General features: G+C 41.0%; 1 protein-coding gene across 1 annotated transcript; it reads left to right on the top strand.

Moving 5' to 3' along the window:
* Positions 1-3: 3 nt before the first annotated feature.
* chpfb (chondroitin polymerizing factor b) lies at positions 4-16,125 on the top strand. Its single transcript, XM_046850641.1, has 4 exons — positions 4-867; positions 2,285-2,852; positions 7,736-7,918; positions 12,168-16,125. The coding sequence occupies exons 1-4, from the start codon at positions 578-580 to the stop codon at positions 13,428-13,430; spliced, it is 2,304 nt and encodes a 767-aa protein (XP_046706597.1). The 5' UTR covers positions 4-577; the 3' UTR covers positions 13,431-16,125.
* Positions 16,126-17,836: the final 1,711 nt, after the last annotated feature.

The raw sequence follows: 17,836 nt of genomic DNA, 5'->3' as shown, positions 1-17,836 counted from the left end.
AGATTTCTTTTTTTGCTCAAGGACCACATCATATTATGCTTGTCTCTGGGAGTTTTCTTCAAAAAATACAATAAAATAAATAGGGGTTAACATCAGACTGTCTGTGTCTCATCAGCTGGCAAAGCGTGTTGGATGACAGACAGACAGACAGACAGACAGACAGACAGACAGACAGACAGACAGATAGATAGATAGATAGATAGATAGATAGATAGATAGATAGATAGATATTCTTTTTTTGATCAAGGACCACATCATATTATGCTTGTCTCTGGGAGCTTTCCTCAAAAAAAAAATAAATAAATAAATAAATAGGGTTTAACATCAGACTGATTCTACTCCAAAACTGTCTGTGCCCCATCAGCTGGCAAAGCGTGTTGAATGACGTCAGTTGGGAGGCGGAGCTCCGGACGGTGACACGTCACTAAACAAGCGGAGACGTCGTCTTGTCCTCGAGGCGTTCGGGAAAAGAGGCTTTTTTGTCTTGAGCGCTTTCTCTCCTCCGTGAGCAGCCCGTTGTTCGTGTGGAAGTAACAGGCGATAGAAGATACCAGGCCAGGCGGCGTTTTCATCAGCAATGCGGATTGCAACGCTGATCTCTCTTGCCAGGCCGATCGGCCCGGTGGTGGTAGGCATCTCTCTGGGCTTTACCCTCAGCCTGCTCAGCGTCACATGGGTGGACGAGAGCTGCGGTTACGGCGCCGTCGCCGTGACCGAGGAGGCGCCCGTGGCTGCGCCGGGAGGTGCGAAGGGAGCGCGCAAACCGAGCTCGATCGCGACGGGCAACGCCGAGGAGGACGACTTTCAGCCGAAAATAGTGCCGTATAACAAACCCGCCCAGCAAGGTCCTCCGAAAAAAGTTTTCAGGTAGGCGCAGGTCTGGTTTGGTCTAGACTCGCCAATGGGATGTCGATTTTTCATTAACGACTCTTTCTTAGCGATTCAACGAAAGAACTCGCCACGCAAGAAAATGATTGGCTTTAAGATTTTATTGCGTCACTGTGCGCTCGCGAGTATTACTGAATACAGCTGCACTTATTTCCACTGTATATCAAACTTAGTCATATATGATCAAGCGATCGATGTGTTTTGCTTTTTTAAAGCTCTGCATGACTTTTTGCAGTAGGGGAGGGGTTCACATGTTACCCCACACTATTCCCAGATTTAATTTAATGCATCGTTATTTAGAAGAATCACTAAGTCGAGTATAAATGCCAATCACTATTTCGGAGCGTCCACGCCCGTCTGCCTAAAGGCCAAATCTGCGCTCGCTTATTCCACAGCCAGTTTCTGGATCAGAAGTCTTCGAGTTGCCTGACATGGTATATTGTTTTCTACAAGCATCAACAATCCCTATGCTTTTCCCCACACTGCTGTGATTAAAGACATTTGATCTAAGGCTTTTGAAGTCTCTCCTGGTTCCTGTCATTAAAAGGAGCTCACCATGCCGTGGTACGTGAAGTCGGTTCACGTCCCAGTGATCACATGTCAGGCAGAGGGTATGCTTGATTTATTTGTGCTTTTAGACCAGTCGTCTTGTGGTTTGGTGGCTTAGTGGTTAGCACGTGTGCCTCGCACCTCTAGGGTTGGAGGTATGGATCACACCTTGGCCTTCTGTTCGCAGACTTTGCATGTTTTTCCAGTGGTTCAGAGGGGGGGGTTTCCTCAGGGCACTCTGTTTTTTGTCCCACAGTCCAATGACATCTGTTGTAAGGTTCATTGTTTGTATTTGGTAAATGATTGTGTGCAAGAGTGGTGCTGTGTAATGGGTTGTCACTCCAGAGTGTACCCTTTACCACTGCCTGAAGAAGTGGTAGCTCATGGTTAAGGCTCTGGGTTACTAATTAGAAGTTCGAGGGTCCAAAACTCAGTATTGCCCAACTACCACTCTTGGGCCCTTAAGCAAGTTCCTCAGCATTCTGTATCACGGCTGGCACACTTTCTAACATCGCTGGGATATGCAGAGTAAGAAGTTCAGTGTGCTTTAATAAACTTTTACAAAAGAAAAGGAGAAAAAAAGCCCCCCTTTCTCCCCTGACTTCCTTGGAATAAGCTTCAGGCTTCCCCATGAGCCTGTGTAAGATGATCAGTAAAGGGGAAGAAAAGTATTCCTGATAATCTGAGGATCTATTTTTCCCAAAATTTGTCTTTCTGTACATTTTCTTTAGCTAGCAACATGAATTCATAGTGGGTATTAAAATTAGATAGAACATAAAAACAATAAATATTATGCCAATCTTTTTCTCATATTTCATGTAACACTTTTTTTGTGTGCTTCCTTCAGAGCCAAGTATGCTAGCACGGAGCTGGGTATTCATGAGCGTCTCTTCGTAGCAGTCATGACGTCCAAAAACAACTTGAACACGTTAGCCGTGGCGGTTAACAGGACCCTGAGTCACCACCTGGATGGCCGGCTTATCTTTTTTACCGGCTCTCACAACCGTAAAGTGCCTCACGGGATGTTTGTAGTGGCCCACGGACATGAGCTTCCTGTACCCAACATGTTCCAGACAGTGCAATACCTCCTGGAGCACCATGTCGCAGACTATGACTGGTTCTACATACTTGAGGACGACACTTACATCCAGCCGGACAGACTGAAGACACTGGTGGGCCACTTGAGCATGGAGCTCCAGTTGTACATGGGTCAGCCTGGGGAGTTTATTGGAGGTGAAGTTCAGGGACGGTATTGTCGTGGAGGCTCCGGTTTCCTTTTGTCCAGGTCTTTATTGCTGAAGATTAAACCCTTTTTGGAGCGTTGCCGCACGGACATTGTCAGTATCCGTCCTGACGAGTGGCTGGGTCGGTGCATCATCGATTATGCTGGCATTAGCTGTGTGAAGGAGCACGAGGTAGGACGCATCCATTACAATATACTGAATCTGTGTAAAGGTTAATTGTTAGGCGGTCTTGCAGAAACCTTTCGGAGAGTTCTTCTGCCAGTAATATACTTTAAGACCTCTATTTTATTGGAACTTAAATTTACTTTAACCAAAATGGCATGCAAACGATTTTATTTAGGCTATTTTCTAACCTCGCCTTGGCTCTCTGCCTACAGACATCCTGTTGGGTAAGGAGCCAACAGCTGTAAATACAGCCATTCTGCAGAAACGTTGTTAGTGTTCATAATTTGTGTGTCTGAATCAGTAATGAAATAGACATAAAGCCTGATAAAACTCAGTCTTTCATTCGATACATGTCTACAATGCTCCTGGAATTACTCTGGAATTAGTCCAAAAATAAAAGTGACAAGTGGCAAAGCTTAGTTCTTCTGTAAAATATAATTATTTTTGACCAAGTGAAGTGTTTTATGCAGGCCACCATACAATTATGACTCATAATTTGAATGGCTCTCTTTTTTCCTACTTTCCTGCAGCTTTATTCTCATGTTTTCCAATTTTGTTGCCTTCCAATTTTGGGTTACTTCATGCCTTTCCAAATTCACCGAGCGAATACGCCTCTTCGGCAGAACCTAAACTCGCTACTAAAATTCCCATCATGAGGCCCAATGAACTTGCATGCAAACTAGCATGTACATTAGCATAGAGCTGAATATGCAGCAGAATTGAACAGATTATAACCTGGCACGGTTCACCGTAGCCAGCTCCTAAAGCAGACCGGGGTAGATAAAGCAAACTGTTCATGTTGCTGGATTCCCCTGAGAGATCTATGTTTATGCTGGCCACAAGTAGCTTCATTTTTCAAGCTCGGCTCTCGTGTGTCAGCAGGAAACCACGATGCCCAGGAGTCTTTGCCACCGATGAGAAGGTGGCTTGTTTCGTATTGAGATGCAGAACGGTGAATTGCAACGTCGTGGTTCAAATTATGAACGCTGACAGTATTTCAGGGCCAAAAATCCCTATTTCTGATGGAAACGCGCTTGCAAGGGAGCAGTCATAAGTTTGTGAAGCAGCACAATCTTGCAGAAGATTTCCCAGGTAGCACAGCAATATGTATGCTGTTTATAGAGCGTTTTCTGTAATATACCTTAAGCTGCCTCACCCTTGATAAGCCATGTAATTGTGTGATGAATAGTAATCTATGTAATAAATAGACTGACAAAAAATTCATTTGAAATTGAAAAAAAAAATAATGTAAGAATTACTTTTTGCTGAAGATGTAACTTTTTCCAATTGTAAAAATTTTCCAGCTTTTTCATGGAGTGAATTTGCTGATAAGAACTGATCACATTATTTCTATACACCGTATGGACAAAGGTATTAGGACATCTGACTTTTCAGCCATACGTACTTCTTCCACACACTTTTACCACAAAGTTAGAGGCACACAAATGTATAGGATGACTTTGGATTCGTTAGTAACAAAATCATTAATTCGCTTGCGTCCCAAACCTGTTCCAGTTTGACGATACCAATTCCACAAAGGGAGTCCCATAAAAATCATGTTTAAATGGGTTGGAAGACCTACATTGCCTGCTATACAGCTTTGACCTCAACCCTATTAAACACCTTTGAGATGAACTGTAACACTGCCTGCACCCCATGCCTCATCATTCTACATCAGTTCCTGACTTTACTAACGCCCTTGTGGTTGAATGAACACAAACCTCCACAAGTACACTCCAGAGTCTAGTGAAACATCTTCCCAGTAGGGTGGAGGTTTTATTACAGCAAATTGGAACTAAATGTGAAATAAGGTTGATCAAAAATTACATAGAATCTTATCCTGTTCCCAATCTTTTGTCCATATGGTATAGTTATGGTTGATGATTTATGTGGTTGTCTGAAATTTTGCCCAGAAAGCTTTACTTAACAGTTCATCAGATGATGCACCATTTTTCTTCTAGGTTTGGGTGGTTTTATTATCTCATTATCTATACAGTCACAAATCAGCTTTACACAAATATTTAGATTAAGAATGTGCATTTTAAATTAATCAATTATTCACTGTAAGTTAATAACTAAAAAGTGAGCCAGTGGCAAGGAAAAACTACCTGAGTTGATATGAGGAAGAGACATTGAGAGGAACCAGACTCAAAAGGAAACCCTTTTATTGTAGCTACCATAGTACTATGTAAAGAACACAAGAGATTGGGGGCTGTCTGTAGACAAGTTTTCTTCTTGTCCTGTCTATTCCTTAGAGATGTCTTGTTCTCGGTTATGTCACCAAGGTGCTCCACTTGTTAATGATGGCCTTTAACATGTACCGTGATCTGGAATTCTTATGTACCCCTCTCCTGATTGTTGCCTTTCAACAATGAGATCCTGTACATGCTTGCTATGCTCTTTGCAAACCACGACTTCAAGAAAGATTCTACAGAAGAAATCTTGCAGAAACGACTGCTCTTTATTCAGAGTTAATCATCATCAATTTATTTGGATATGAGGTCACTAATTCTGTGCACAGTCACAAGATTTTGTTACTTGCTATTATCAGATTAAAGGTAGAAAACCTCACAGAGAACTGCCCGAATGTTGACGGGGCAAGTAAAGGCAGCTCATTGTCCTGGTTTGTTTATGTAGGTGGTCAGTGCTATTTGCAGAGGCTTCCTCTTGCTCCTATAACAAAGTTTTCATGCTGAAATGTCTGGAAAACTTTGTTGTATGCTACAACAATAATATTACAATTATATTAATATTCTGCCTTAGAAATAGAAAGTTTCAACTTACAGCATAGCAAAACAAGTGCTGCAAGACTTTCCACTTGATGACCAGTGATCAGAAACCAGTATGTAGTAAAGTCTAAACATTTTTGGACATTGAGGCATTTAGCTGAATACCACAGTAAATTGAAGTTGAAATGAAATAATGAATATGACCCCAAAGTGCAGACTTTTAGCTTTAAAGTAAGTGTATATATCACAAACTAACAATCAGAAATAAAATCGTTTGTCATTTGTAATATTTAGCAAATCCATTGCAGTCAGTGGCTGACTGTAGTCTGGAATCTGTACACATCACCAGATGCTGGAACTTTCCTGCAGCTGTCTCCAGTTCCTGATTTTCTTTAAAGAGTTTTACCTCCAGATTTGCCTTCAGCAAATTAAACGCATGCTCATTTGGATTCAGATCAGGGTTACCTAACTTGGCCATTGGTAAATATTTGACTGTTTGTCTTAAACTATCTGATACATTCCGATTTATTTGACTGAATGTGTGTAGATTATATGACATTATACACTTCAGAATTAATCTTGCTGCTTTTGTCAGCAGTCACATCATCAATAAATCCAAGAATACCAATTCAACTAAAAGCTATACTCTCCCAAGGCAAACCACCTTGTTTAATTTTGTGGATCATGAGCAGTTCCTTTCTTTATTCATGCTCTTTACTTTCAACCATTATGGCACATGTTGATCTTTTTTTTTTGTCTTTGGCTGTCTGTAGTATGCTGTTCTAAAACTGTACAGGGTTTTCTTTTTTTTTACTGGTTGTTACTGCTGTGTTCCTGTTTTTGCGGTTCACCAACGGTTTAAATAAAATGGAAAGACTTTGGCACATACAGCTACCTCCTGCATGGTGTTCTTGATCTGGCAAAATTGTGAAAGGTTTTTATTTTCACCAGAGAAAGATTGCTTTTGGTTTCCACAGTAGGTGTTTAATGTAGTCTTTTTTGTCTTTTGGATTTGCTGAGGTAAATCAACAAGAAAAAGCACACAACGGGGACTTCCAAATAACCTAACGCATTAAATGTCTTAGAATAAAGTATAAAACCATTGATCCGTGTAGAAGGAATGTAGTTCTCTTGGTTAATTTTAACCAGGTAAGCCACCGGAAGCCAGTTGAATGAGATGAAAAGGAGCATAGGGTCTGGTTTATAATTGATGCATGACTTGATGTGTCCTGAAGCAGCGGCAATTTAAGTGCCATTTTTCATATACTTGCCTGCACACCTTACGTGCACCTGGAAGAATGACATCGGCTAGATCCACTCAAAGGCAAAACATCCCTGTCTCATAGGTTCCCAAGTCGAACTGCTTTATCACCACTGTGCAAGAAATCTCAATGTGCTTCCCACATCCACAAACAATTCCTGTCTCTCTTAAAACACCAGGTTAGCATAGAAGTCATTATTAGCATGTCATTATCTGAATTTCAAATTGACTTTACCTCAGATTTACTAAGTAATAAGTACAAGTATTTACTAATCTAAAAGTTCCAGAAGACTGGATGCAGGACAGACCTTTCTATAGATTTGAAGGTTTTTAAAACTCAAATACTAATTGTAGATAATAACTAGTTGATACTGAAGTATCAAATGAAATATAAGGATGGTATTTGTGATGCTAGTTTGTTTAGTCAGATGCAAACAAGGCGTCGCATTCGTTTCTGTTTGTGCATAACTGATACTCTATATGTATACTCTGTGATTCCGAATCATGATACTCTACCTATATTCTATAATACAAAATCACTGTTGCAGAATAAAGTTTGGATCTTGGCACATGTTAGGTCAGTGACAGGAGGATTAGCAACGAGGAATGATTAGTCTCTGATGCAAGCGAACCAGAAGTGAAAGGACTTCCTGCCCTCTGCGTGATGGCCTGCTGGAAGTCGTTAAGTTAATTAGGGTAATTAGGATGAGATATTTAAAACAGCATTACTTTGTTCAGCAGGGGTTGTATGGTCACAAACGCGTTGCAGGGCCATGTTCTATTTTATTTCTTATGTTGGACTGTAATTTGGCGTATTTTATGCTTTAATGCTTAGTGATTATAAACGTACCGGACTGCATTTCATATTTTGATTTTATTCGAATTGTTTTGTCCCACAGGGTCTTCTTTATAATTACTTTGAGATGAAAAATAGCATGGACCTAAATGGAGACGAAAGCCCCGACTTCCAAGACGCGCTCTCGGTTTACCCAGTGAGCAGCCCGGATCAGATGTATCGCTTGCACAGATACTTCACTGAACGAGAGCTAGAAAAAACCCATGAAGAGATCAAGAAACTTCAGGTAAACGTCTCCCAGTTCTTTCTAATATTTTTTTCTGTAGTGAGCTGTTTACTTCACATCTTATTCCTCGTTATTTTTGTCATTAATCTTTTTTTTTTTTCTTTCCCCCACAATTATATAATAGGGCAATCTTGTATAAGATAAACTTTAATGATCCCGAAGGAAATATAAGACAACTTCGAAAATGTATCAGATGTGACTCTTCTTAAGGAATCCATTGCTTCTTTTCCATTTGGATTATTATGTTGTAGAACTATCAGTATCTTTTTTCTTTTCATATTTGACCTGCAAACAGACACCATTTAGCGGTGGATGACTCATTACGTTCTCATGTCAAACCGGTTAGTTATAATTTGTGTGAATCATATGCACTTCCTTGAAAGAGGTGGCTATGTAGAAATCATGGTTGCCTGACTGGAACTTCCCTACGTTAAAGTCACAGCTTTAAAGCGGTCACAAATATCATAGGCATATTGTCTATACAAGGCCAATTCTTTAGTTTTTGCAACGCACTGAAGAGATTCAGGATTTCTTATTCTTCTACCTTCTGCTACTCCCATTAGGGGTCACCACAGCGGATCATTCTTCTCCATTCCCCTGTCCTGTACATCTGCCTCTTTCTCTCCAACTACCTGCATGTCTTTCCTCACCACATCCATAAACCTCCTCCTTGGCCTTCCCCTTTTTCTCCTTCCTGGTGGCTCCATTCTCAGCATTCTCCTACTGATATACCCCATGTCCCTCCTCTGCACATGTCCAAACCATCTCAATCGAGCCTCCCTCGCCTTATCTCTAAAACGTCCTACATGCGCTGTCCCTCTAATAAACTTCTTTCTAATTCTGTCCATCCTCGTCACTCCCAACGAAAACCTTAACATCTTCAGCTCTGCTGCCTCCAGCTCCACCTCCTATTACTCAATGTCACTGTCTCTAAACCATAGAACTTTGCAGGTCTCACCACAATTCTAAAAACATTCCCTTTCACTCTTGTATCCTTCTATCACAAATCACTCCTGCGACTTTGTTCTCCACCCACTCCACCCTGCCTGCACTCTTTTCTTCACTTCTCTAACACCCTCCATTACTTTGCACTGTTGACCCCAGGTACCTGAACTCCTCCACCTTCTCCACCTTCTCCACCTCTTCTCCCTGCAACCACACCACTCCACTGCCCTCCCTCTCATTCACAAACATGTACTCTGTCTTACTCCTACTGACTTTCATTTCCCTTCTCTCCAGTGCATATCTCCACCTCTCCAGGCTCTTCTCGACCTGCTCCCTACTCTCACCACAAATAACATCATCCGCAAACATCGTGACTTTCCACTATTCATCCTTGTAATCACTGCTCTCACTTCCTCCTTACTGTTCCTATCCACTTCCTGCTTGACTATCTCCACCTCATCCAACCTTCTCTCTCTCTCTTATTTTCCTCGTCCATCAGCTGCTAAAAATACTCCCTCCATCTTCTCAACACACTTTTCTCACGAGTCAACACATTTCCATCTCCAGCTTGGTCCCTCTGCCTGGCCAATCGGTACAAATCCTTTTCTCCTTCCTTAGTGTCCAACTTCTCATACAGCTCCTCATATGCCTTTTCCTCGGCTTTCGCCACATCCCTCTTTACCTGCTACTGCATCTCCTTGTACTCCTTCCTATTTTCTCATCACTCTGTCTATTCCAACCTCTTTCTCCTTATGCTTTCCTGCACTTCCTCATTCCACCACCACGTCTCTTTGTCTTTCTTTCTATTTCTAGCTGACTCCCTTATCACTTATGCAGTATTTGCCCAATCATCCAGCACCTCTTCACCATCACCGAGCCCCTGTCTAACCTCTTCCCTGAATCTCTCACTACAGTTTTCCTCCTTTAGTTTCCACCATCTTATTCTTCTTTCAGTCCTCACTCTCCTCTTATTCTTTGCCTCCAAAACCATCCTACAGACCACCGTCAGATGCTGTCTAGCTTCACTGTCCCCTGCCAAGACCTTAGTCTTCAGTCTCTTTCAGGTTGCATCTTCTAAATAGAACATAGTCCACCTGTGTTCACCTTCCTCCACTCTTATACGTCACCCTATGCTCCTGCTTCTTCTTAAAATAAGCACACAACACATCTACCTTTCTCCTCTCTATCATATCAGCTACCTCTCTCCCTTTACCAGTCATATTACCAACATTTAATGTACCAACTCTAACCTCCATTCTCCTACACTTCTCCTTTTCCTGCCGTCTCTGTAGACGTCTTCCTCCTCTCGTTCCCTTCCTTCGGCCAACAGTAGCCCAATTTCCACCGGTACCCTGTTAGCTAACGATACCTGTGGCGGTCGTTGGTAACCCGGGCCTCGACCGATCCGGTATAAAATTCTGATTCCTGATCCGCATATTTGATTTGGCACGTTTTACACTGAATGCCCTTCCTAACACAACCCTCCCCATTTATCCGGGCTTGGGACCGGCACTAAGAGTGCACTGGCTTGTGCAACCCTAGTGACTGGGTTAGGAGATTCAGGATTTAAATCTGTATATAATATGGAGGATCTGTATTTCAGATAAAATTACCTACTATTTATATCTAGGTGTGTTTAGCAACTTGAAAAAGCACCTTGTGTTTGAACCCAGACATTTGTCTAGTGATCAAAACATTGGAAAATCCATACCTTTTTTTTTTTTTTGTTGTTGCCTAATTAGACTGATATTCATGGTTTACTCTAGGTTTGAGCCTAAGGTTTTCAAAGTATACACCAACATTAATAACATAGAAATCCAGTTTGAAGCTGTGAAAGGAAAGAAAATGTACATCAACATGGAATGCCCTGAAAAAGAAAGTACACCAATGGTACACCAACCAGACTCGGAAAAGGTTAGCCAAGGAAAACAGCAGCTGTTGATAACAGAAAAGCAGTAAAAATAGCCTTAAAATAGCAGCAGTTATCACTAGTACCCTCCAAAGGGCAGGGGTGAAGATTGCACAATCAGCTGTTTGATAGCAATAATATAGAGGCCATACCACAAGGTAGCTCTACCAAAGACATGGAAAATGTGAAGAAATGGAGAAAGGATCTTTTTATGATACAAAGCAAACATGGTGATTTCTCAAGCACAGAATACTCCTGGCTTGGGATTGTGAGGTTTTAGATAACCCAAGTGACCAGCACTTTACCTTCTGAAAAAGAGACTGTAGGGAGAAACCAGTTTAAATAAAGATCTGAAAGAAGTTGAGGTACAAGCCTGCAAATGTATCACAAAAGGAGGCAACAATTAGTGGGTGCAGTTTTTTCAATTAGGCATGATGCAGTTATTTCAAGAAAAAAATATGCTAGCAAATATTATGTATTTACAATTAATTTACTATCTGTTCAGATACCTTTTACTCAGTTAACAATCAGGGCCACCATAGGTACAACCCTCTCAGTTTAGTTCTACATATAAAATTAAATGAAAGCTAAAATTGTTTGATTTCAAACATAAATGTCTTCATTGTAGGGCAAATAATGCCGGCAATCCTTTGTAGTAAATTTTATTATATTTTTATTCTGTTTACTGTTCTATGTAGGGCTGCAGCTATAGATTATTTTAATAATCCAGTATTCTACCAATTAGTCTATCGATTAATCGGATAAGAAGTACTTTTTTTTTTTTTTCTCATTAAAGAGCAATACTAAATATAGAAGAGAAAATAAGACGGGTCTTTTAAAAAAAAAAAAAAAAAAACCAAGTAATTTGTTTGCTTTTTGGCACAATTAACATTTTTATTGCTGAAATTGCAATAAAAACTAAACCCATTTAGTGCATTCAATCGCCATATTGCATCAAAATGCACATCAAAAAAGATATAAATAGAAAATCATAAATTGAAAATTATAATAATAATAAAACATTTAAACATACTTTATTGTGTTTTCTTTGTGTTTTAGTTTGAAATTATCCCAAACTTTGGAAACATTCAGTTGTGTACTTGGCCTGAATGTTTTTAACACAGAAAAAGAAAAGTGTTTTCCTAGGCTGCAATAGAAATTAAATGGAAAGCTTAAATGCAATGGAGTGTGTACTTTGAGTTGTGTATTACAGTTTCAGTTAATAGAAAAGGGCAAAGAAGAAACTAGGTGACTGCCATGCCTACATTTCTCTGTGGACTTGTTTGAATGTCACACGTTTTAAAAGAGAAATACCAGCATCATCTATTGGACACGTGTATATCGGTCATGTTTGTGTCGCTCTGATGTTGATTGTAGTGTTTTGTTTTGCTCTAGGAGGAGATAAAGAATATCAGCCACTTGGCTGTTGATGGGAACAGAACCACAGCGTGGCCTATTGGGGTCGCGCCTCCCTTCGAGCCCAAAACTCGATTTGAGGTGCTGCGCTGGGACTATTTCACGGAGGAGCAGCTGTTCTCCTGTGCAGATGGCGCGCCGAAGTGCCAGCTGAGTGGCGCTGACCGTGCCGACGTGAACGACGTCATCAAGGTCGCTGTGGATGAGCTGAATAAGAAATACTCACCTGTACTGCAGCTGAGCACCCCACAGTTAATCAATGGCTACCGGCGCTTTGATCCGACCCGCGGCATGGAGTACACACTTGACCTCCAGCTCCGGGCTGAGACTGAATCGGGCTCGGGGCAATTGGTGTCACGGCGTGTCCATTTGCTGCGGCCGTTAAGTCGAGTCGAGATCATCCCCATGCCGTATGTGACTGAAGGCACAAGGGTGCACGTTTTGCTGCCTCTAACTAGTGCGGACCAAAACGCAGCTGTTCGATTCCTGGATCGCTGCGCATCGGGTCTGTTTGAGCCAGCTGAAAATGCAATACTCAGCTTTCTCTTCCTGTATGACCCTGCAGAAGCGCAGAAAGTTGGCACTGCCGATGTTTTTGCAGACGTCAAGGCAAAAGTGACCGCAACAGAACGCCGCTTTCCTAATGTCAAAGTGCCATGGATAAGCGTTAAGACGGAGAACCCGGGTCTTCTCCGTGTGCTGGACGTGGTCTCGAGGAAGCATCCGGCAGACACTTTGTTCTTGCTGGCTACTGCCGACACGGCGATTAACTCGGAATTCCTGAATCGCTGCCGTATGAATGCTATAAGTGGCTGGCAGGTTTTCTTCCCCGTTCATTTCCAAGACTTCAACCCGAAAGTGGCATATCCAGACGAGGATCCGCCCGCGGCTACGGATTTAGTGCGCGAGGCGGGCCACTTCGACCGCTATTTTTATGGAGAGGCGTGCTTCTACAACGGAGACTACATGTCCGCTCGGTCACGCATGGAGGCCGATGCACGCGAGGACGAGGACCTGCTGGAGAGCCTGGATACCTACGACGTGTTCGTGCGCTATTCGGGCCTGCACGTGTTCCGTGCTGTGGAGCCTGCGCTGCGCCAGGAATACAGGAATCACACGTGTGACGCGCGGCTAAGCGAGGACTCCTTTCACCGTTGCCTCCAGAGCAAGCGGGAAAGCATGGGCTCCCGGTCGCAGCTCGCCATGCTCATGTTCAAACAAGAGCAAGGCAACAGCACCTGAGCTGTTTCACGAGTGGCAAAAGCAGGACGCGGAGACTGGCGACACGCTAGCACGGTCTGTCCTGCGAGATTTCCTGCAACGCATTTGAAAGAACACGCGAACCTGAAGATGCTAGGCATCCTCTAAATAAGCCACCATGCCATAACTGAGCTAACTTGCAGACTGGAAACCTGCATTTGATGGAACTTTTTTCCAGAGTCTGTAGAGGTTCTGACTGATAAACATCTCCACGGTGGCCCTAAAGCAATAAGTATCATTGGGAGGTGGTTAATTGCGTTTACAGCAAATCTAGAGACCTCAGTAAGGGTGGAAACGCTCTAGTTCATCAGCCACCTCCAAGAATCTCCACATGTTCACAATGTATTTCTCTCCCACATTTCCTTTTTAAGCTTGCGGTGTTCTTTTTTTTTTTGGAGGGGGGGCAAAAACCAGTTCTGTGTAGCCTCTGTGCCTTTCATCACGGTACGATGTATTTCATGACTTGTAAAGAAACTGGAAAAACGTGTGAGTACTGTACATTTTTCTTTTTTTTTTTTTTTTAAAGTTGTGTTGCATTTGCCTAAATCATATTGCTAGAGAAAACAAGGAACCCAAATGATCAGTGCTTTAAAAGGGTGTGTGGGGGTGTGTGTGTGTGTTATTCTTCTTATTATTATTTTTTCAAATCGGCCTGACGATGACCTCTGTGGTACCAATATGCTGTTGAATGAGATTATTATTATTATTATTTATAACATGTAGTGCAGTATTCATTCAAATTACCTATATCTTAATATATATATATATATATATATAGCATGTAGCTGCTACAGCTGGGTGGCCCTGCTGCTGCTGCACACTGGACATGCCGCTGGGGTTGACAGCTGGCGGTCACATGAAACAAATGATCCGAGTCTAATACACAGATTTAGCAATATGCTACACTACCAGAAAAGCTAAACATTTATAGACGACACGACGCATCCTTTTTCCTGAGGTAATTTGCCTTCGCTGAGTGCGTGACGACCGCGAGCTGAATTTATTTTCCAACTCGGACTCTCCTACTTCCCTCAACAGAGCATTCATGTGACCTGCCACCAGCTAGTAAATGAACACTCACTGTACACTGTCTACAGAAACTGGAGTTAAAGAGTTGTTTATGGTGGATATGATGAAAAGAGGACGAAAAATCAGTTCGATCCAAGAACATTTCCGTTATGAAGGTATCGCCCTGTATGTAGCGATTTCACCTAGAAATGGAAACACAGACAAGCGCTGTAACCTTCAATTACAACCCGTTTTAATTACGGTTCGGGCGCGAGCGCCGCCGCCATGTCGAGGCGACCTCAAAGAAACGCAACTCTTGTTTCTGTCTCGAAAAAGGAGGACCTTTTTAAACGAGTTTACTTGTTCACAAACACGGCATAATTGCCAAACTTCAACCTGGAAAAACCAAGATACTGTCTCTAGTTGGAATTTGTACTAATTAGTTGCTTTAAATGGGTTTATCGTAGCAGGTACTTTTACAACCATGAACATGGACACCATTAGTTGTTTCACTTTTCTATTAATCAAAAATGTATATCAAATTTAATACACCTCTAATAATTACTTACGGTCGATGGATAACCGAGTGCTTGTTGTTTTTTTCAGCAAATGAAATCACCAAATCTGAAAATGGCAGTCACTGTATTTAGTTGTAGGACAGGGGAATTGGGACATATTCTCATTTGAAGCAAACATTTCGAAGGAAACGAATGAATTCCAGCATTGAGTTTGCATTTTTGTAATGATGGGCAGATCCAATATAAACAGCATTGTGCAATCGAGCCTGTAATGTCAACGTAGATGAACAAATGTATCCGTTTATTACGTTTTTAGGTCCAGTTATGTACCTTTTATCTTCAGTTGTTATTATCCTTTGCATGTCTGTTAAGGGCAGTGTGGTTTAGTGGTTAAGACTATAAATTACACGAGGTTACACATTCCAGCATCACCACGCTGCCAAGGTTGCATCATTGAGCAAGACCCTTTAACCATCTGTCCAGTTGTGCAGCAGCAAAAATGTAATGCTTTCAGAGAATGTGTTTACTGAAATTCCTTGCTTAGTACCACATGCTGAGATTGTAAAATATTTCATGTAATTAAGGTACACTGTATGGACAAAAGTACTGGGACACCTGACTTTCCAGCCATATGTGGTTCTTCAAAATGTTACCACAAAGAATATCGCTGTGCATAAAGTGAGCTCCCTGAAGAGATAGTGTACATTGGTTGGAGTGGATTAAGACTGGCCTGCTATAGAGGCCAGACCTCAACCCTAGTGAACACCTTTGGGATGAATTGGAACACTGACTTCAGCCCATCGTCTCCTCACCCTACAACAGTACCTGACTTTACTAACACCCTTGTGGCTGAATGAGCACAAATCTCCGCAAGCACACTCCAAAATCTAATGCACATCTTCCTCGAAGAGTTTCGATTATATAACAGCAAATGTGGAACAGAACGTTTAGAAAGTACATATCAATTTTATGGTCGGGTGTCCACAAATGTTTGGCCCTATATGTTTATGGTCACTTATTTGCTCGTTGAAAAGAAGTATGAAAAGATGTTTGTATGCAGGTAACCGTTTTTCCATGTTTGAGCCTGAAGAGAAGTTCATTTTATTTTATTTTATTTGTGATAAAAAATATAAATACTACATATCATGTAACTGTGACTTGTTTTTTTTTTTTTGTCCTTGTAGTTTCAATAATAGTCACTAGATGGCATGAAAGGCAAATACATCACTTCACTAGCATAATTCATCCTCCTCGATGCAGACAGCCATCTCAGTTAGGTGATAATGCAACCTTAATTTTATTCATTTTTAAATATGAAATGATACAATTCTAAGAAAGGCTGAAAGATCCCATAAGTCTCATATATGTTGATAGCATTCTGAAAGTGTTACTTCCTATAATTCCCAGATTGGTTTCTCATAGTTAGATGCTCTTATTAAACATGAAAACTTATTATTGTGAAATTAATTTATAAAACTACCCAATTAGTTTACACCTTTGCTGGTCTTGAAAAAATATTGTTATTGAGTTATGTTTTATATGCTCTCTAGCAAATGAACAAAAAGAGCGAATAACATCTTTGTTACACAAATAAATAAATAAATTAATAAATAGAAATCATGGTGATGGTCATATCCACAAGCTATATTCGAGCAAATATTGATTTTCCTTTGATTCTAGGACGAGCTGTTATTAGTATTTGGCTCCCAGAGGCACTATAGGCTATTGTTTCATTCTAAGAAACATGACACATGGAAAAACAAGTAAGAAAATGATTTAACTGAGCACTCTGTCAACTCAGTGACATTTTTTTTTCATTATGACTTTTTTTTTTTTTTTATGAGAACTGCGCTCGGCATTTCAGAGCAAAGGTCTGTAACAGGACTGTGTGTGTTTATAAGATCTGTGAGAATGTATGAATCAGAGGATACGAGACAGAAAATATGGTAAGCAATGCAACCATTGAAAATCAGATGGCTCAGAAATTCTTATGAATTGCACTAAGAAATGAGAGAAATGAGTCCATATTAAACACGGTTACAGCAGTTCAGTCCTTTCTGGTCATCCCTTCACAGAAGATTAAAATAGGAAAATAATATGCAGCTTATTATTGTCATATCTACAATATGTTTGTGGGGGCCATGACTGTAGAGATCTCTGGTCTCATTTTCTCAGAAATGCAGAACGTCTATAAATGTACCTTATAAAATTCTTACATGAGCACATAAATGAGATAATTATTTAATAAAAAGGTAAATGAATAAAAAAATGATCATAAATAAATTTATATATACAGTATCTCACAGACGTGTGTACACCCCTTACATTTTACATCCATTTAAGTATATATTTTCAAGGAACAAAACTATAGAAATGAAACTTAAATATATGTTAGATTAGTCAGTGTGCAGCTTCTATAGCAGTATAGATTTACTGTCCTCTGAAAACAACTCAACATACACCCATTATTGTCAAAATAACTGGCAACCAAGGTGAGTAGACGCTAAGCGAACATGTCAAAAATGTGTACAAAGTGTCAATATTTTGTGTGAGCACTAATGTTATCCAGCACTGCCTTAATCCTCCTGGGCATGGAATTCACCAGAGCTGCACAGGTTGTTGCTGGGATCCTCTTCCACTCCTCCATAATGACATCATGGAGCTGCTGGATGTTAGACACATTGCACCTTACCACCTTTTGTTTGAGGATGCCACGCAGGTTCTCAACAGGGTTCAGGTCTGGAGACATTATTGGCCACTCCATCACCTTCACCTCTAGCTTCCTTAGCAGGGCAGTTGTCATCTTGGCGGTGTGTTTTGTGTCATTATTATGTTGGAAAATCGACGTTTCTGAAACGAGGG

The sequence above is a fragment of the Silurus meridionalis genome, chromosome 1, assembly GCF_014805685.1.
Source record: "Silurus meridionalis isolate SWU-2019-XX chromosome 1, ASM1480568v1, whole genome shotgun sequence".
NCBI lineage: Eukaryota > Metazoa > Chordata > Actinopteri > Siluriformes > Siluridae > Silurus > Silurus meridionalis.
The sequence above is the reverse complement of the archived record's forward strand: the minus strand, read 5'-3'. Positions and strand labels throughout refer to the sequence as shown.